General features: G+C 43.2%; 2 protein-coding genes across 3 annotated transcripts in view; one reads left to right on the forward strand and one right to left on the reverse strand.

Moving 5' to 3' along the window:
• Positions 1-9,827, reverse strand: HNRNPUL2 (heterogeneous nuclear ribonucleoprotein U like 2). The gene is made up of 14 exons (XM_075837281.1): positions 9,097-9,827; positions 8,351-8,489; positions 7,652-7,722; positions 7,017-7,156; positions 6,210-6,300; positions 5,967-6,079; positions 4,108-4,371; positions 3,287-3,409; positions 2,920-3,048; positions 2,667-2,835; positions 2,387-2,572; positions 2,199-2,308; positions 1,796-1,879; positions 1-587 (listed from the first exon to the last, which is right to left on the reverse strand). The coding sequence occupies exons 1-14, from the start codon at positions 9,551-9,553 to the stop codon at positions 522-524; spliced, it is 2,142 nt and encodes a 713-aa protein (XP_075693396.1). The 5' UTR covers positions 9,554-9,827; the 3' UTR covers positions 1-521.
• Positions 9,646-21,471, forward strand: part of TTC9C (tetratricopeptide repeat domain 9C) — a 20,096-nt gene continuing 8,270 nt past the window's right edge. The window contains exon 1 of one of the 2 annotated variants that reach the window (XM_075837284.1): positions 9,646-9,727. In XM_075837284.1, coding sequence (XP_075693399.1) covers positions 9,725-9,727 — 3 coding nt within the window. In that variant the 5' untranslated portion in view covers positions 9,646-9,724. Of the gene's footprint in view, positions 9,728-10,308; positions 10,405-21,471 lie in introns of those variants that run through there. The other variant, XM_075837283.1, reaches the window with a different exon arrangement.

Genomic DNA, 21,471 nt, shown 5'->3' on the forward strand with positions numbered 1-21,471 from the left:
TTTAACAAACTATGGTGGGTTTATTTTCTAGTTACTCCACATTAATAACATCCAAGCCAGAACAATGAAAAGCAGGTGGTGGGCAGCATACAGATGTAGGTATTCCCCCTCAACAAAACTGAGCAGAAATGACACCACACAAATTTTATTTCTTAAAAATGTTTCTTGGCATAAAAATTAAAAAGGTTACAGGGTTATAATGTGACGGAAGTAAAAATTACTGCATATTACTCCCAGCTAAGCAGGAGGATGCAGGGCAGGACGGAGCCCTCTGTTTGGACATTCACACAGGTGTCTGCCATGTCCTGGGGGGAACATTTCAGCAATACACCTCACAAGATTTTCTAAGCTTGACAAAAACACACACGTTGAAAGAAGATCAAGTCCATGACCCTTTACATGCGCTGCACTTTCTTCACAAAAGGATTTTTTGCTGTTTGTTTTAATGTAGAAAAAAGGAGAAAAAAAAATAAATTTACAATCCAATCCCCCCGTGCTGCCTTTCCCTGCTTTATGACTTTTCACCGATATCCACGATAGCCATAGTAATCCCAATATTGTGCTCGGTCATTATAGTTCTGCCATTGCTGAAAGAGAAATGTAAGATATATTGACGTAATGCAGAGGTATATTCGGCACACCCTATACTACTGCAATTGTATCTAGAAAGTTTAATATGTTTGTGCTGAACCAAGCTTGGATCACCATATGGTTCTACAGTAATCTAGGTTCAATAGAATCACGCAGGGTCTGAGAGTTGCATCTGTAATACTGACCCCTAAATTGGTGCCATATTGCAGCCATCTGATTTGGGCCTTGCTCTGCATACGGATTTTACTTTATACTCACCCAACTTGTCTTGGCAGAGCAGAATAGGTATTCCCCACAACTAACACATCAGACAGGTTATTAAAAAAAAAAAAAAAAAAAAAAACAGATATGGTAGGGGTCCAGCAGCTGGAGGAGGATTTTTGAGGAAACCGATTACTCAATAGATGGTTTACCTGCTGTAACTGTATTGTCAACAATTTCCCCTAGGTTTCAAGGCGTTATTTTAGAGTTCCCCTACCAAAACATTTACATGGAGCTGCATTATTCCATACGGATGACCGCTCCTGCCAATCACTGACTGCAACGGTGATCTCCGTGAGGATAAAACATGACTGCCACTACAGGCATCGCAGCTCTATCCAATGAAAGCGGAGACCGGTAGCGGACGTTAGGTGGTCAGTATTCATTTTTTGGTCTCTTTACAGGTAAAGCTGTAATTAATTTATTTATTTTTTAATGAGGCTTGGATAACCCCTTCAAGTTTCCATGATATAAAATCAGGCAAGACACTTGCTTATCAAGTAAACATAAGGAAAGCATCTACCGTGTAATGGGCTGTGTAAACGAGTGCAGATCAATGAGACAGCTCGTTGATCAGTGTTTGTTTGCTTCTCACAAGGAGCTAGTATGAGGACAAGCGCTCATTACTCTGCTCGCTCATCCCCATACATTTGTATCTGGTCAGCAGGACATGCCCCTGTTCACACAGGGAGATGCGCTGCTGACAATATTCTCAATTTAAAATGATACAATCAGCCGATGAACGAGCATTTGCTCCTTCATCTGGTGATAGTTGCCCTGTTTATACAGGGCAATTATCAGGAATGAGCGTTCTGTGAACGCTCGTTTACTAAATGATTGGCCAGTGTAAAAGGGATTTATAAGGAAATGCTAGTGGCTACATAAAAAAAACACTAGCATTATCTTCCGTTCTGGCTGGATTTTATTTGTTTAACAAACTTACCCCCCTGTTCTGTGGCCTGTAGCTCTGTTGTCCGTAGTATCTAGTTTGCTGGTCAGAATAACGATCATAGAAATTCTGGTAACTCTGAAAGTGCACGGAGAAAATTATTTTACAAAAAAAACTAAATATAACCAATACATACGTAAGCTTTATGTCTGCCCTTTACTGCCCACCTCTAACAGCACTTCCCATGAGGTCTATATATTGTTTGTCTGAAGGCAGAGCACACCAGTCTGCAGATACACTTCTACTTTTGGATAGTAAGAAGAGTAGAATCACGTGTTTAGACAAAAAAAAACATTCTATACGGTGATCAGCTTGACAGCGGTTTATGAACAAACATGAATATATTGAATGCACAGTCCAAGCAGACAGTCATATACCTCATGTACTAACAACTTACCCCTCTCTGGGCTCCCCAGTATTGCCGTGGTGGCTGCTGATGATAGGGTTGCGGCCTGGAGTGGTGCATGTACATACGATTGTTGAAGTTCCTTTGTTGCTGGTAGTTTCCTGGGAAGGAAAGAAAGTGAACTATAAGCTAATGTTATTATGTAATGTAATTACCTCATTTAGTGACTGAAGACTTACCGCCACCGCGCACTCGATCTGTGCGTGCCCGTTTTTGCATGCGACTTCCCCGCTTATCATTGGTAGGTAGCTTTTGGCGCGCTTCCTTTTTAGCCTCAGATACCAGAGAATCAGCTTCTTCCTGGCCAAGCTCTGCATAGACAACATCTTCTAGGAAGTCACTCTTTGTGGGCGTCACAAAATTAGCTGAAGAGATAAATATATATATATACATAAAGATGTAAGAATTTATGCAATTTCTAAATCTGCCATTGAAGTCACTATTGTAGTTACCACATACCTTTCATTTCCAGAAGAACATAATCAGGAACAATTTCCCCATCTTTCTCCTTGCGAGATTCCAACCGTTTCTTCCATTCCTCATCTTTAAGGACTATTACAACGGCTTTGCGCTGAAAACCCTTAAAACAGTGCATCTTCCTGCGCTGAGCTGAGCTATAGACTGTGCACTGGAAGATAAAATATGGATAAGTAGAATAGAAGCCACAAGGCACGCGGCCTATATATCTAAAATAATGCAGTACAATTCTCACCTGATCAATAATGTAATTCCCCCTTCTGCGGGCAGCCACCGGTATCAGCCTGATAAGACATTGTGTTGCCAACTGCACAAGATTATCTTTAGCTTTTTGGTCCAGCTCCGGGGTATCCAGACCAGCTGTCTGTAAAGAAAGAAGCCAGACTGGCTGATTACGAAAAAGATATTCTCCTGTAATGTTTTCATACAATATTTTGGTTAACAGTAGGGGTACCACTCAGAACAGCAGCTCTAGTGCACTGCTAGAAGAGACAAATTTCAGGGATGACTAAGGCCTTTAAATAGAAAGCAAAAATACACACGGCATGAAAGAAGATTTGGAAGCCGTATAATAAACTAGTTCACTTCATTTCTACACATACCTTTAACTGTGTGATTAATGCTTCTGTAGAAAGGTGCAGGAATTGCTTTTCTGGGTTGTCTTCAATATGTTTTTGGGCCCAAGTGGTTTTGCCAGTGCCTGGGAGACCAATCATCAGTATAACCTGGAAAATAAGAAACATGAGCTGATAAATCTTTAAGTGACATTTTGTATCGTGAACAAGCAGAGTCTGCTAAAGACTGCCCAGCAGATTTCTGTGATAACTAGGTACACACACAATACGGATTACTTTTGGAGATGGCTAGAATCATAACTAAAAGGTTGGAGACCATGAGAAACACACTTGGTGAGACTCACATCTATCAAGCATTTATGGCATATTCACAGGACCTGACAAATGTTTATGATGGAAATACCCCTTTAAGCATCCGACCTCCTGCAGCCTTTAAGGTATATGCACACAGTATTTAAGCGAAGATGAAAAGAAAAAAAAACAGTTACTGAATCTGCCTGTCTTCATGGCCGATTTTGGATGCAGATTTAAAAAAAACAAAAAAAAAAACACAACAAAAAAAAAAAAACGGTTTAGGGTGCCGTTTTTGGTGCTTTTCTGTGCCTTCCCATTGTCTCAAATTAATATTTGTGGTGCAGATTCAGGACCAAGACAAGTCGGCAGGCTTTTTTTCCTCAGTGCCGCTGATTTCGTTTCAGTAACCTGAGAAGTCAGCACGGTTTGAGCTTGAAACCAATAGGTGCCAAGAGGAGTTTCCCATACAGACACCGATGCTAGAAAAGCGGAAGAATTGGCACTCAAAAAACTGTGTGAACCTGGCCTTAGCAGCACTCAGTTATGCTCCATACCTCACACTCTTCTGTAGTTTTAGGTGGAAGTGGTGTCCTTCTCAGGTCCTCAGACTGGAATTCTTTGACAAATGAGAAACAATCTGGGGGTAGATGCCAGGCTTCTTCCTTTTGTCCAAAGTTAACCTGGAAAGTGCAGCCTTTGCACAAGATATGGGGTAATAGAGCTTGCTCCCCCAAAGCACTTTTATCCACAACAAACGCCTGACCCAAGTCTATACCATTTTTAGAGAATGATATCTCCACCGGGTCAGCTTCAAGGTTCTGTACAGAAACAAAAAAAAAAATTTTTAGATTATAATATATATATATTTTAAGAGCAGAACAAACAATTATATACCTCCCGTCATCTTCTAGTTTATTTTGTTCACTTTACCCACTAATAAATGTCATTACATCAAATTTTATGATGCTTGTAAAAAGATTTAAAAAAAAAAAAAAAAAAGGATCAGTCAAAACAAAGATACAATTATAGGTTATTAAAGGGGTCTTTCAGGTAAAAACAGAATTCTGGTCCGCAGTTTCAGCCAAATGAAGTGGGCGGGTTACTGGGAGTTTTTTTTTTCCCTTCCTTAACCTCCCCTATACATTCACACAGCCTGAACCCCTCCTACTCTATCCATGCACCCCAAACCTCTCCACGTGCTTCTTCCTGGCGCTGCTTTATTTAGAGGTGTTGGAACTGCACTGCAATGTTCATACAAGTCAGCCCTTTTTTTTACTGTGGTGTGACTGTAACCAAATATTAACAGACCGTGTTCTCACTTACATTACAGAAGTGATATCACTGCATCTGCTAAAATGTGCCAACGTACAGTCACCCTGCAGAAAAAAAAAGTGTCTGATGTGTCTGTCTATGCAGTCCCAGCACAACTATATCAAGCTATGCCAAGAAGCAGCAGGGGGGAGAGGTTCGGGGTGCATGGAGGAGGGGGGTTACAGCTGCGTGACTAAACTGCACATGCGGGGAGACCACAAGGAGGAATACACACAAGGAGTGTGATGTATTTAGGTCACACGATAATGTGACACACCGACCAGGGGGGTGTGTTTAGCCCTACGGGACGGGTGGTTGTAACCACTGACTGCCACTAAAACTGCTGGTAAAGCACTTCTGACCAACAGCGCCCATCTATAAGTAGTTATCACTTGTCAATTAAGCACTGAAATGTTATTTTAACCTGGAAAACCCCTTTAAGCCTAGGTGATACAGGGACTTTACTGTGAGATAAAACAAGCTGACCCCACCAATAGAGGGTTAAATAAAAAAAATAGTGTATGGGGGCCCCCAGACTCTCCACCGACCGCAGGTGCTGGGATAAAAAGATCAGGCAAGTGGGATTTCAGGTGCCAAGTGTCTTGAGAAATAGCGGTGGTTAATAGCCATCCGATGTGTATGGCCAGCTCTACGCAGGGGTACGTGTCAAACACTGGAGTACTGAGACTTCTAACGCAACCTTGATTCCAAGGCACACGTATTAAAAAACTATTGGCAGAAAACAAAAAATACTAAGCAAAAGTTTAAACAGTTGAAAGGGTACAGGAAATATGCAGTATTTACAATGTAACCTGACATGCATTGCCCAAGTGTTTATTCACTTTTAAAAGGTTAAAAGAGAATAAACACCTTTGATAATTAGACTATTTCATGCAGAATCATTTTGTTTTAATTTGGCTACAGCAAGGTTTTTTTCCCACATTTTTTGTTATGCCTCTTTCACCCACTGTCGAGGGGAGGAGGGGGGGCGACTTTAATAAAAACGTCCAAGCCAGCTTTTGTCTGGAGTATCACGAACACAACGTGATTACTACAATTCACTAAGAAAACAAGAGCGCTAAAGGTAAAAACAGAAACTTACAGCCAGACAGCCAATCACATCATTTACTTCAACCGATTCCCCATAGGATTCAAAATGTGTACTGGTGACCTTGAGCCCACGGCTGTCATAAGCAAAGGACAAGTCATCTTCACCTGTAAGACATGACAAGTAGGTGAAGAATAAGCAGCAGCATGATGTTTAGGAGGAGGTAGTAACATGGGGTGCTCAGTTTTACTATAAAAATGTATTGATAGGACAGAGGGGAAGAAAGTATCTGATTACCCAGCTGAGGAGCAGAGCGGCTCACAGACCAGCCCACGCGGAGTAAAGGAGATTCAGTACATCCTTCCTTCACAGGCAGATTCTCAGTCACCTACAGAAACAAAACCAGAAAATAAATCAAGATGGGTATACAGACAGCACCTGTGGGGAAAGCTGGTCAGAGCTCTCACAGGGGACATGGAGCATTATACACCGTTCCCACTGAATTCAATATTAGAGGGAGAAATGATCTCTGAAACCACTCTGGCTATCTGCCAATAGGAGACCCCTCTGCAGGAACTCAGAATTCCCAATATAGGGCATATAAAATGGGTTTTCAAACCAGACAACCCTGTTTAAAAGTGACGTAAATAGTATAAAGTGCAGCTCCACTCAATGTTGGAAGGAACGTGGTGAGGTCGGTACTATTCTTCGGATCTGGTTCAGTTGTCCCAAATGGAAAACCATTTTAGGACTAAATCTTTGACATCCATTACATAGTCAGTGGAGTACGGATCTCCAATACACCTCAAGATGCTCTTTTAGAATATATAGATTTCAAAGCTTTTTTTGTACCCTACTTCGGTTTATTTGAATACCGAATAAGTTTTAGTTAATTAAGACATGAAAACCTAGTGCTCATAATATGCACATGCAAATAATGGGATTAACACATGAAGACCTAACATGTCAACCAAAGAGATCATGTACTAAATAGACACAAGGGAGGATCTGCCGACTAGAGACTCAATGTAGGACCATGTATGCTATAGTAAAAACTAAGCTCCACTTCAGGTTAGGAAAGTGATTGTTTAACAAAAAGCTCACCTTGACTTCAAAATAGGCCTTCCCCTTGGTCACTCCATGGGTAGCTCGGGATCCTGACCACAGAGTGGGGAATTTCTCTGAAAACAGAGGTCTACCACCAAAGCGATCCTTATCCATTTTAAACTGCAGATCACAGGTAGCTACAACCAGAGATGGCAAACAATGACTTCACATAGGCAAGGCTAATATACATTGCAGCAAACGCACCATCACCATCGCTACATAGGAAAAAAATATATAAAAAAAAATGCCCTTGTCTCAACCAAACTCACAAGCCGTTAAAATGGACCACCACAAGTGGCGGGCGGCGGGGGGGGGGGGGGGTTTAGCTTGATGTCAGTTTAGGTTATGAAAAGTTAATGGAGTAGGGCAGAGAAACTTTTGGTAGTTTCCATCAGTGCTATTGAATTTGAATGGAGTGGTAGGGCGCATGCTCAACCCCCGCTTCATTCAAATCTTTCAGGCAGCAGGCTTGCAGCTGGAGGGGAAAAGGGGACACAGAACAACCGTTCTGGCGATGGGTACGGGTCCCAGTGGTAGCACCCCCACCGATTAGTTATCACATGTCCAATGAATAGGTGATAACTTCTAGGAACTGGAATACTCCTTTAACATATCTAGGAAGTAGTACCTACATTTATCAAGACAAAGTACACTCTCTTCCACTTCATCAGCAGCCTCCTCAGTAGGCACAGGCGATTTGGACCTTAGACAAGAACAGATTTACAATTTTAGCTTTAATAAATGCCAATGTAGTGAGGATCCCAATATGCCACATTATACCACCAAACACTTACATGTGTGTGGAGTGGGAGGAAAATGAATAGTGATACAAATGACATTTTATTGCGTACATGTTTAAAGTAGTTTCCCACTGGTCACTATTCATAGTAGCTCCAAATGTTATAAAACCCAAAAAAGAATCAGCACTTACCTTTTCCTAGGCGATTCAGAGGCGTGCTCCGGCAGTACTCCCAAGTTTTGTTTACAAGTGGCCAGCACATGACTGCCACAGCCAATCAGTTGTCTCAGCGTCCACGTGCCATACTCCTGGCATCACCGCTCAGTGATGGGAGCCAAAAAGGCAGGAACACAGCACGTGACCACCAAGGCCTCTGATTGGCTGCTTATAAACAAAGAACAGGAGTACCGCCGGTGTGTCAGCACTGGGGGAAAGAGTACTGATTATTTTTTATTTTAGAACATTTGAAGGCTTTCATAGTGACTAATATGGCTCCAATATTAATTCCCACAGAAAGATTTCCCGGACTGCAATTCCACCTGGACACGAGGGATACAGATGTAGAGCTACAATAAGGCGGTATTCATCTTACCGACTATAATAGCCTTCTTCTTTATATTCATGATACGTGCGGCCTCGCTGCTCTTCTTCTCGCACCCGCTTCACTCCCTGGCGTCCTGCTCCGGAGTTCTTGGACTGAGGCGGTTTATCCTTTTTGTCCATCCGTCCATCTAATGATGATCGTAAAAACAAGTTAAGCAAATAATGTGCAAACGGCAGAAAATGCATTGTTACCCAAGTGCAAAATAAGCTATTGGACTGGTTACTCCCCACAAAGTGCCCTCACCCTGTAACATTTGGATTTACACCGATGCGTACACAGCTACTACCACATGGATGTGTCCATATACATAGAGCACCAGCCTGAAGTACAATAGATCTCAGAGGGCAGAATGTCAAACTATGAACCCATATTTTTGAAAGAATCTGAAAAACCTTCGTTTATACAGAAGAGTATACAAAATCAAATGACGCCTTGCACATAACCAGTCTGTGCTGCAGGGAGCGCTGTAACAGGTGCTCTCATATTGTGCTCAGGTCACGCCAGGCACAGGAACCCAGCGCTGCTCCTGCCACCTAGTGGTTATTAGAATTGTGTCTCTTCTGTGATCAATTACAACTGCTGATGGTACGTTCATAACGCTCCAACACATGCGTGACTGGAGTTCTGGTTCCACAACAGCTAGAAAGCGATCTCTTTCCTAATCCACTATAATGCAATATTGCAGTCAAGGCAACTAGTGAGCAGACTGTACGGATAATACGGGGAGTACTAACCTCCCGCCTTTTCTGGATTATCCTTCCCCTCGGAGTCCCCGGCCTCCTCTTTCTGCGCTGCTCCATTCAGGTTGCCCGCACTATCTCCAGCAGGTGGAGCCACCACCATCTCCTCCGCCGGCTGAGCGGCACACTCTTCAGCAGCAGGCACACCTTCCGCTTTAGAGCCGGACTCCTGCTCATTGTGCCCGGTCTCGTCGTCCTCATCCTCTTCAGGCGCGGTTGCAGCTTCGTCGTCGTCTTCCCCCTCCCCGAGATCAAGGGCCCGCTCTTCCTCCGTCTCCTCCTCCATGCTGCCCAGCGCTCTCTCCTCCTCTCCTCCCAACATCTCAGAGTCTAGTGCTTCCTGCAACCGATCGCTCAACTCTGCCTTCAGTCCCCGGATATCCAGCCCCCTACGCTGCAGCTCAGCTCGCAGCTCCGTCACTTTCATCCTGCGCGGGTCCAGGCCGCTCATGATGCCGCTGATCACAGATAAAGACACAGGGCGGATGTGCTCTAAACACACAGGAAGTGGACTAGGGTCCAGTGGTCACACCCCGGAAATGGTGGGAAGTGGGCGGTAAGCTAGCGGAAGTGGGCCTTGTCTTTCCTACACACGGAGCATATAGTTCCAGTACACATATCCATGGTATCCGTTAACGGTGAAAGATTTATTAGAACGTCGGTAGCGATCTCTGTCGACAATAATTGACAATTAATAGATATTTGTTCTGGGGGACGTTTCCCTTAACGTTCGCTACACTGATTGGTTAAACTAAGCGGTTTATGCTAATCTGCTGAACGTTTCGTTCTGTGATTAGTCAACCTGATTAGGTGCCCCGTCCCTTGGAGTACATTATTTTCATTGGCTCTTTGTGTCAGATGACCTATTCCCGTGTTCCCGCCCTTTGTGTTTCTTTGATTGACAGCAAGTGTATAGTGACGTTGCAGTGTGTGATTGGTTTCTTATAATTGTAGCAGTTTGATACACTCGGTTAATTTTTATTACTGTGGAATAGCATATTATTATAGGGTGATAAACGTATAATAAATACTCTATTGTAAATAATTATATATATATATATATATATATATATATATATATATATATATATATATAATGCTTTATCAAGTGTAGAGCATGTTATGCATACCCCATAGAACCGAGTCAGCCCCCTCCCTCAGTCTGATGCACGGTGAGCGTTAAACAGCCTCTGTGAGATATGAATAAAGTTGTTTGAATTCGGTGTCATGTGATTAGCTACCGGCTGTGCGCAGAGTGGTGTCGGAGCAGCATGTCACTGGGAGAAAACTATGGCTGAGCAGGTAGAGTTTGGCGGCGTCATACCTGTCCCCAACATTAGTGTGTGGTTATGGGCTGTGGATTCACCGACCCCGGACAGCGCTCAGCTGCGTTATTTCATGTTTTTCTTTCTCCTATGGGAAGGCAGGTGACAACCACTCTCTGAACACTTGTGGTTGTCACTTTTTTTTTCTTTATTTAACTCTCCTCCTTCATTGTTATTCAATGCGGACCCAAGCTGTAGTTCAAAAAGAAAGTTCTACTACTCCCATCTGGCTTTCCATTACTGCTGTATGATTCTTTTATATTTACTTGAATTGAAAGAAATTCTCCAGTAAGGGCCTGTTCACATCAGCGTTGGCTTTCCACTCCGGGTTTCCGTCGGGTAAACCCCGCAACGGAAAGTCAAGCTGAAACCACAGCTTCCGTTTCCGTCACCATTGATAACAATAGTGACGGAAACATTGCTAATGATTTCCGTTCGTCACCATTCCGGCAGGCTTCCGGTTTAACGACGGACTCAATAGCGCAGTCGACTGTGCTATTGATTCTGTCGGAAAAACGCAAACCTGCCAGAATGGTGACGAACGGAAATCTTCCGGAATGGTGACGAACGGAAAACATTAGCAATGTTTCAGTCAGCATTGATACCAATAGTGACGGAAACGGAAGCTGTGGTTTCAGCTTGACTTTCTGTTGCAGAGTTCACCCGACGGAAACCTCCGACGGAACCCCGGAACGGAATTCCAATGGTGATGTGAACAGGCCCTTATGCATAAACGAACATTGTCAGTATACAGCTCTTGATATTGATGCTCAGGGGTCAAATCTCACCATTTGCCTACGTTCGCTAGGTTTCTGTTTTTTAACAAGCAAAAGTACTGTCTGCAGCACTTTTTGCTTCTGTGAAAAAAACCGGAAACCTAGCGACTGGAGGCAAATGGAATGCATTTGAAACAAAATAATTACCATTGAAATCAATGGTAATTCTTAGGGTATGTTCACACGCAGTGACCAAAAACGTCTGAAAATATTGAGCTGGTTTCAGGCGAAAACAGCTCCAGATTTTCAGACGTTTTTTGCGGCATTTTTTACTGCCGTTTTTGGAGCTGTTTTTCAATGAAGTCAATGAAAAACGCCTCCAAAAACGTCCCAAGAAGTGACCTGCACTTCTTCTGACGAGCCGTCATTTTACGTGCCGTATTTTGACAGCGACGCGTAAAATAAAGGCTCGTGGGAACAGAACATTGTAATTCCCATTGGAAGCAATGGGCAGATGTTTGCAGGCGTATTGGGGGCGTTTTTTCAGGCGTAAGACACCCCAATTGCGTCTGAAAACACTGCGTGTGAACATACCATTACGGAAACAATGCTTTCCGTTTGGACTCTCGTTCATATCTTCCTCTGACGGAAGAGAGCTACACGGAGCTTAACGCTATTGTGAAAGGAGTCGTCTTTTTTTTTTTGCCTATATAGTGCATCATAGGCCATCATGCTGGGATCTGATAGGTGATAATGTAATCCTGTAGTTCACAGGAAGTCCACCACACAGGAGAAACTGACTTCCTGTCTACACATGAGAGCATGATCTATTCTGGTGGTCAAACTGAGATCACATGACACATCTGCCCATAATGAAAGGGTTCAAAATGCATGGAAACAAATGACACTGCTAGAATACTAATTGGGAGTTCACATAATATGTGCAAAAAAAATATATGAATGAAGTGAATTGCGGCCACCTTTCCAGTCATTCTCCACCTGGATCCGGGGTCAGGCGGGACTGCAGTCAGATGACCATCGCTTTGAAGTTACGTACGGTCACAGTGTTGGCACGTGCATATATCAGACGTTTATGACATCCTGTGTATACGCCATTAATGTTTAAGTTGGGAAAAACCAACCCTTTTGGTAGACTAAGGAGCCTGTATGGTGGCACATGCAGTCCCTGTTGCTTTATACAAGGGAGCCATTGAAACAGCATGCTGCCCCATGGTTCCTCCCTACGGCACTGCATTACAAAGCTTTTTTTCCAATAAAAGCAATGCATGTATAGTAGGGCCCCATGTACACTATATGGACACACCGCAGAATTCGTCCGTAATTACGGACCCATTCACTTCTATTGACCACGGACACCTTCCCGTATATATTTGCTGGAAGGTGTCCGGGCCGTAGTAAGCCTCTGCAAAAGATAGGACATGTCCTAGCTTTTGCTTTTTACGGTCCATTCTCCCATACCTTGTATGGGGGCACAGGCCAAAAATGCAGGTGGCTGTCTGCGGCAGGCGTGCCTGTAGTCGCAGACAGTGATTACGGGCACGGCCATGTGCATGAGGCCTTTATCATTGAATTCAGGCGTTTTATTCAGTCCCATTGTAACAGGTGTATAAAATCAAGTACCTAGCCATGCAGTCTGCCTTTATAAACATTTGTGAAAGAATGAGTCATTCTAAGGGTATGTTCACACGTAGAGTGAAAAACGTCTCAAAATACGGAGCTGTTTTCAAGTGAAAACAGCCCCTGATTTTCAGCCGTTCTTTTTGAGCAACTCGCGTTTTTCGCAGCGTTTTTTACAGCCGTTTTTGGAGTTGTTTTCATTGGAGTCTATGAGAAAACGGCTCCAAAAACGTTCCAAGAAGTGTCCTGCACTTCTTTGACGAGGCTGTTATTTTACGAGCCGTCTTTTGACAGCGACGCGTAAAATGACAGGTCGTCGGCACAGTACATCGTAAGCCTAAGGGTATGTGCACACGACCTATTTTCAGATGTAATGGAGGCGATTTACGCCTGAAAAGACGGCTCCAATACGTCGGCAAACATCTGGCCATTGCTTGCAATGGGTCTTACGATGTTCTGTGCAGACGAGGTGTAATGTTACGCGTCGCTGTCAAAAGACGGCGCATAAATTTCCGCCCGCGTCACCGAAGTGCAGGACACTTCTTGGGATGTTTTTGGAGCCGTTTTTCATTGACTCCAATGAAAAACAGCTCCAATTAAGTCCGTAAAAGACAGCGATAAACACGAGTACATGCAAAAACGTCTGAAATGCAGGAGCTGTTTTCGTCTAAAAACGTTGCGTTGTCGTGTGAACATACGCTTAGGCTCTGTTCACATCTCGTTTTTTCCCTAGGTTCAGCACGTACATAGGGAAAGCTCCCTACATACACACCAAGAGTGTCCTTTTGGCCTCGGTCGAGCTGGTATACGTCGGTAAACCTTTTTGGAGGATGGATTAGTATAGCAGACTACACTATTCCATCCTGCGGGATGCCGCAAAAATAACGTATGGTATACGGATTTGAAACATGGAAGCTTATGTGTGACAGATGTCACTATATGGCATCCATCAGAGATATACGTCAGACATATACCTCCGGGAGCTTTCCCAAGGTCAAGCTCAGGAATTCCGGTCCTAGGGGAATCGCCTGACGTCACTGTCTCCAGCCCGAGCGCCAAGTTACAGAGCGGGGTTGCCGAGTGCTAAGGTGCATAGTGCATCTAAATCGCCAATGTGCTGCTGACTTAATAACTGCAGAGTTCCAAACCTCCTCTGGCAATAACATCAGCACAAAAACTGTGCAGGGAGATTCATGGCATGGGGTTCCATGGCCGAGCAGCTGCGTGCAAGTGGTGTAAATCACACCACCACTGGACTCTGGAGCAGTGATAGCGTGTTCTGTGAAGTGATGAATCATGCTTCTCTATCTGGCAGTCTGATGGACGAATCTGGGTTAGGAGAATGCCAGGAGAACGTTACCTGTCTGAGTGCATTGTGTCGGCTGTAAAGTTTGGTGGAGGAGGGATAATGCTATGGGTTGACCTAGGCCCCTAAGTTCCAGTAAAGGGAAATCTTAATGCTTCAGCATACCAAGAATAGACATTCAGAATAGACATCACGTCCTGGCTTGTAGTGACGTCTATTAACTCTCAGGACACTTGAGTAACGTTAATGTGTGTGTATGTGGCTGCACATAGTGATCTAGTAAGAACACTATGTGCTGTGTAATTTAATGGAGAGAAGTGTATGACGCTGATTGGTCAGCGTCATACACTTCTCTCCACAGCACCAACTTCGTCAAAAAGTAAAACACGCCCAGTTGGGCATTAAGAAACTCATTAGCATAAAGCTAAATTAGATCATAACTCAGTCTAAATGAAAACCACTGCTGTAATCTACATTACAGCTCCGATCACATCATGTACAATATAGGCCACTTATGTGGTGACAGAGCCTCTTTAAAGAGAACCTTTCACCTCCTCAAACATGTGCAGATTGTTATAGGAAATGCTTCACAAACCCTGTCCACGTAAAAAAAAAATTCTAACTTCCTCCGTTATTTACATATCGGTGCCGTTATATTTGTCGGCCAATATGTAAATAAGCGCCTGAACTGAAAGTGGGGCGTTTCTAACTAACTAAAAGTAAAAGGGGTTGTGATGTCTTTGCTCTGACACTGTCCAATCAGCTGCGGACAGTGTCAGGGCGGCTTGTGCTGTGTTCTCTCCCAGCGAGAACACACACAGACTTGGTGGTTGTGCTGCAGATAGCGTGGGCGCGCATGGCCGTTCGCACGCACGCACATCGACGGATGTAAGTATATCTCCTCTTCTCGTTGCGTGGTGGCGGGAGTGGTGACGTCGATGTGCGAGCGAACGGCCGTGCGCACATGCGTGAGCACACGCTATCTGCAGCACAACCACCAAGTCTGTGTGTGTTCTTGCAGGAGGGAACATAGCGCAAGCCGCCCTGACCCTGTCCTCAACTGATTGGACAGTCTGAGAATAAAGACATCACTCCCCTTTCCTTTTAGTTAGTTAGAAATGCCCCATTGACAGTACAGGGGCTTATTTACATATCAGGCGCCAAATATAATGGCACCGATATGAACAGGGCACTTGACTGATTTTTCATTGGAATGTAAAAGTTTCCTTATGGGACTACTTGAGATTGTGTTATCATGCAACTATTTCCTATTCAATGACTAATTCTTCCTGCAATTAAGGGGTACCGTCATGGGCTCGAATGTGGCACCCACGTATGCCAATATAGTCATGGCGGACCTTGAGGAGATGTCAGTCTATGTGCTGAAGTGGTGGAGATACATCGACGACATCTTCCTTATTTTGACTGAGGATATATTAGGTTTGGACCAATTTTTTGAAGTCCTTAACAACATAGACCCTGATATCAAGTTTACTAAAATGGTTTCGGATACAAACCTAACTTTTTTGGACACTGGTTTTTATACAGAATGGTAGGCTTAAGGCCTCATTCACACGAGCGTGGCGTTTTTGCGCACGCAAAAACGTGGCGTTTTGCGTGCGCAAAAGCCACTTAACAGCTCCGTGGGGCAGCAGCATATGATGCGCGGCTGCGTGCTTTTCGCGCAGCCGCCATCATTATGACACTCCATTTGGATGTTTGAAAACAGAAAAGCACGTGGTGCTTTTCTGTTTTCATTCATCCTTTTGACAGCTGTTGCGTGAATCACGCTGTTCGCACGGAAGTGCTTCCGTGCGACATGCGTGGTTTTTCACGCACCCATTGACTTCAATGGGTGCGTTATTCGCGCAAAACGCCCAAAGAACAGACATGTCGTGACCTTTTTTTCGACGAAATCACGGATATGTCTGCACGGCCCCATAGACTAATATAGGTCCGTGCAACGCGCGTGCAAATCACGCACGTTGCACGGACGTAATTCCCGTTCGTCTGAATAAAGCCTAAGACTGATTTACATATAAAACCAACTGACTGCAACACCTTGCTTAGTTTTGACAGTCATCACCCAAGTGGGATGATTAGATCCCTACCCTTTAGCTAATGGCTTAGGGTATGTTCACACGAGGGCGTCCGTTACGGCTGAAATTACGGGGATGTTTCAGCCTGAAAACATCCCCGTAATTTCAGCCGTAATGGCATGTGCAGGCGCTTGAACGCCGCGTCAATTACGGACGTAATTGGCGCTGCTATTCATTGGAGTCAATGAATAACGGCTCCAATTACGGCCAAAGAAGTGACAGGTCACTTCTTTGGCGCGAGCGTCTATTTACGCGCCGTCATTTGACAGCGGCGCGTATATTACGCCTCGTGTGAACAGACAAACGTCTGCTCATTGCTTTCAATGGGCAGATGTTTGTCAGCGCTATTGAGGCGCTATTTTCGGACGTAATTCGGGGCAAAACCGCCCGAATTACGTCCGTAATTAGTGCGTGTGAACATACCCTTAGGGTGAAGAGAATAGTGGATGACCCAAGTGATCTAGATAGCAGAAAAAAAATGTAAATAGGGGTTACCCAAAAAGGATTATTAACCCCTTAATGACCGCCGATAAGCCTTTTCACGGCGGTCATTAATGGGCTTTATTCTACAGCGCCGCCATTCTACGGCGCTGCTGTAGAATAAAGTAAACCGAGCAGGGAGCTGTCAAATCTCAGCTGCCAGAGGCAGCTGAGGGCTGGGGGCGTCCCTGTTCTGCCAGGTGAGATCGATATTAGTATCGATCTCACCCGTTTAAACCTTCAGATGCGGTGCACAATAGCTAGCACCGCATCTGAGTTGTTTTGGAGAGAGGGAGGGAGCTCCCTCTCTCTCCCACCGACACCCGGCGATAAAATCGCCGAGTGTCAGTGTCTTCTATGGCAGCCGGGGGTCTAATAAAGGCCCCCAGGTCAGCCTGGAGCGAATGCCTGCTAGATCATGCCGCAGGCATGACCTAGCAGATGCCTGTCCGTTTTAAACGGACAGGCAGTAATACACTGCAATACAAAAGTATTGCAGTGTATTACAATAGCGATCGGAGGATAGTGAAGTCCCCTAGTGGGACTAGTATAAAAGTAAAAAAAGTTTAATAAAGTTAATTGAAAAAAAAAGTGAAAAAAAAAAAAATGAAAAACCCACTTTTTCCCCTTACAAAATGCTTTACTATTAAAAAAAACTACAATAAAGCAAAAAAGTTACACATATTTGGTATCGCCGCGTCCGTAACGACCCCGACTATAAAGCTGTTACATTATTTAACCCGCACTGTGAACGCCGTAAAAAATAAAATAAAAAACAATGGAAAAATTGCTGTTTTCTGTTAATCCTGACTTTAAAAAAATGTGATAAAAAGTGATCAAAAAGTCGCATCTACTCTCAAATGGTACCAATAAAAACTGCAAGTCGTCCCGCAAAAAACAAGACCTTATACAGCTATGCCGACGCAAAAATAAAAAAGTTACAGCTCTTCGAATGTGACAATGGGAAAAATGTAAAAAATGGCTTGGACATTAGGGCCCAGAATGCAAGCAGGGGGAAGGGGTTAAAGTACATTTAGATAGAGTACAACAATTGAAGAAGAAGGAGTTGAGTCAGAATAGAGAGAGTGGCCAAAGATAAAAGACTCCCGATGGTGTCCACTTTTAACACAGGAAGTTCCAATGTTGCAGGAATTATCAAAAAGCACTGGCATGTTTTGGGGAATTATTATGACAAGATTGCAGAATTTTGTTCTCCTCTATTCTCTTATAGGAGATGTTGCAACTTAAAGAGGCTCTGTCACCAGATTATAAGTGCCCTATCTCCTACATAATGTGATCGGCGCTGGAATGTAGATAACAGCAGTGGTTTTTATTTTGAAAAACGATCATTTTTTAGCAGGTTATGAGCAATTTTAGATTTTGTTTATTAATGCCCAACTGGGTGTGCTTTTACTTTTGACCAAGTGGGTGTTGTAAAGAAGTGTATGAGGGTGACCAATCAGCGTCATACACTTCTCATTGTTCCAGCCCAGCTTCTTTCACTGCACAATCTCACTGTGCTGTGGATCATGCTGGGCTGGAACAATGAGAAGTGCAGGACACTGATTGGTCAGCCTCATACACTTCTTTACAACACCCACTTGGTCAAAAGTAAAAGCACACCCAGTTGGGCATTAAGAAACAAAATCTAAAATTGCTCATAACTTGCTCAAAAATGATCGTTTTTCAAAATAAAAACCACTGCTGTTATCTACATTACAGCGCCGATCACATTATGTAGGAGACAGGGCATTTATAATCTGGTGACAGAGCCTCTTTAAGAGACAAACTGGTAAAAACAGATGTTGTTAATGTGAATAGTCGACAGTCTTGCAGGACACGCAAGGGATGTTTCCCTTGCCTTTCCTGCTACAACTGTCCTCTAATGATTAAGGGTGATATTTACACACATCCGAAGACACAAGTCTATCAATTCCTTTTATACGTGCAAGAGTGACTTTGTGATATACATATTGCAGTGTCCGTGTAACTTGATCTATGTGGGCAAAACGACGACAGAATGTCTCTTAAAGAGGCTCTGTCACCACTTTATAAGTGGCCTATCTTGTACGTAATATGATCTGCTCTGTAATGTAGATTACAGCAGTGTTTTTTATTTAGAATACGATCATTTGTGACGGAGTTATGACCTATATTAGCTTTATGCTAATTAGTTTCTCAATGGACAACTGGGCTTGTTTTACATTTTGACCAAGTGGGCGTTGTGGAGAGAAGTGTATGACGCTGACCAATCCGTGACCAATCAGTGTCATACACTTCCCTCCATTAATTTACACTGCACATAGCGATATAGCTATATCGCTGTGTGCAGCCACAAACACTAACATTATTGCAATGTCCTGACAATGAATATACATTACCTCCAGCCTGGACGTGATGTGTATTCAGAATCCTGACCACTTCTCTGCGATTTACAGCATAGCAGGCGTAGTCTCGCGAGATTACGCTGTAAACTGTCATTTACAGCGAGGTCTCGGTGTGCTGTGCTGTAAATCACAGAGAAGTGGTCAGGATTCTGAATACACATCACGTCCTGGCTGGAGGTAATGTATATTCATTATCAAGACACTGCAGTAATGTTTGTGTATGTGGCTGCACATAGGGATATAGCTATATCGCTATGTGCAGAGTAAATGAATGGAGAGAAGTGTATGACGCTGATTGGTCAGCGTCATACACTTCTCTCCACAATGCCCACTTGGCCAAAAAGTAAAACACGCCCAGTTATCCATTGAGAAACTCATTAGCATAAAGTTAATATAGGTCATAACTCCGTCAAAAATGATCGTTTTTCTAAATAAAAAAAAATACTGCTGTAATCTACATTACAGCGCCGATCACAGCATGTACAAGATAGGGCACTTATAATGTGGTGACAGAGCCTCTTTAAAATGAAATAATCACAAGTCTAGTATACGGACTAAGAAAGTGGAGTTACCTGTAGCACAACATTTTGTTGAGGCTGGACATCAGATCCAGCAACTTAAATTTACCATCATTGATGGGGTTCCCCCACTGAAACGGGGAGGCAATAGGGAATTTATTTTGAAACGGCGTGTATTACAATGGATTACGAACCTCCACTCTTTACACCCGTATGTCCTTAATGTGGACTATCCACGCAATGTCTATAGGTAGATCTAAAAATATTAAATTCTCAATCTATCATTTCCTCTATTATATTATTGCTTTTTTACCTAGTATTTTATATCTAGATCTATTCACCTTGTCTGGGTTCTCCTCTTTGGATCCTGTTGATATTGTACAGAATCAGTTATTGGAATATTATGTGTGTTGGCCTTTGATTATTCCTCTAGGTGACACTCTCTTTCTCTTTTTATATGGTTATTATGCTAATGTGACTGGATTCTCACGATCTGAATTAAGAAGCTTTGGACTCCTATGTTACTGCTGACTTCTTTGTTTGTATACACACACACACGTGTTTTGTTACATGCTTCTTTATATTATCTATGAGTCTCATTATAACATAATCTAACTATACTTGATGTTTCAATGGACACCTCGACACATGATACAACAATGCCAAATGAATGCTAATGTTGCCTCTATATGAATTTACTTGTTTATATCTATGAGGGGGATCTTCTTGCAATTAAACTATATCTGATCGTGTGTGTGTGTGTGTGTGTGTGTGTGTGTGTGTGTGTGTATATATATATATATATATATATATATATATATCTCTCTCTATCTATCCACATTAGGGTCGGTGACGTCTACATTAGCTAGAGGCCAGGTATGGACTTTTTACATAAATAAGAAAATAATATACATGTATACACCAATGACTTTGAGGTCTTTTAACTCCTTAACGCCGAAGGACGGATATATCCGTCCTCAGCAGCTGCTAGTTCACGCAGGAGAACGGATATATCCGTCCTGTGATGGCGCGGGTACTGCCAGTGTACCCACGTGATCAGCGGCAGGAGCACGGCTGTTATACACAGCCTGGCTCCTGCTGCAACTGCCGGAATCGAAGCGCGCTCCGATTCCGGCAGTTTAACCCATTAAATGCCGCTGTCAATAGTGACCGCGGCATCTAATGTGTTTGACAGAGGGAGGGAGCTCCCTCTGTCACACGATCGGCGCCCCCGCAAACAAATCGCGGGTCGCCGTCGGGTTTCCATGACAGCCGGGGGTCTAACAAAGACCCCCAGGTCTGTCTTCCGCAACTGCCTGTTAGGCGATGTCGGAGGCATGACCTAACAGGTTGCCTGTCAGTTTTACACTGACAGGCAATAATGCTTTGGTATACTAAGTATACCAAAGCATTATATATGCGATCGGCACATCGCATAGTGAAGTCCCCTGGTGGGACTTAAAAAAAAAAAATGTCAGTTAAATAAAGTTTGTTGAAAAAAAATTAAAAATAATTACAGTCAAAAACAAATAACACATACACATATATGGTATCCCCGCGATCGTAACAACTTGACCAATAAATTGAACACATTAATTAAACCGCCGGATGAACGGCGTCCAAAAAAAACAACGGCAAAATTCTCTCTTTTTCTCCCATTCCCCCCATAAAAAATAAAATAAAAGTTAATCTATAAGTCCTATGTACCCCAAAATAGTACTAATGAAAACGACACATTGGCCCGCAAAAATCAAGCCCACGTACGGACACATCGACGGAAAAATAAAAAAATGACGGCTCTTGGAACGCGGCGATGCAAAAACAAGTAATTTTTTTCTAAAAGGCTTTTTATTGTGCAAACATAGACAAACATATAAAACCTTTACATATTTGGTATCCC

The sequence above is a fragment of the Rhinoderma darwinii genome, chromosome 9 (assembly GCF_050947455.1).
Source record: "Rhinoderma darwinii isolate aRhiDar2 chromosome 9, aRhiDar2.hap1, whole genome shotgun sequence".
Lineage (NCBI taxonomy): Eukaryota > Metazoa > Chordata > Amphibia > Anura > Rhinodermatidae > Rhinoderma > Rhinoderma darwinii.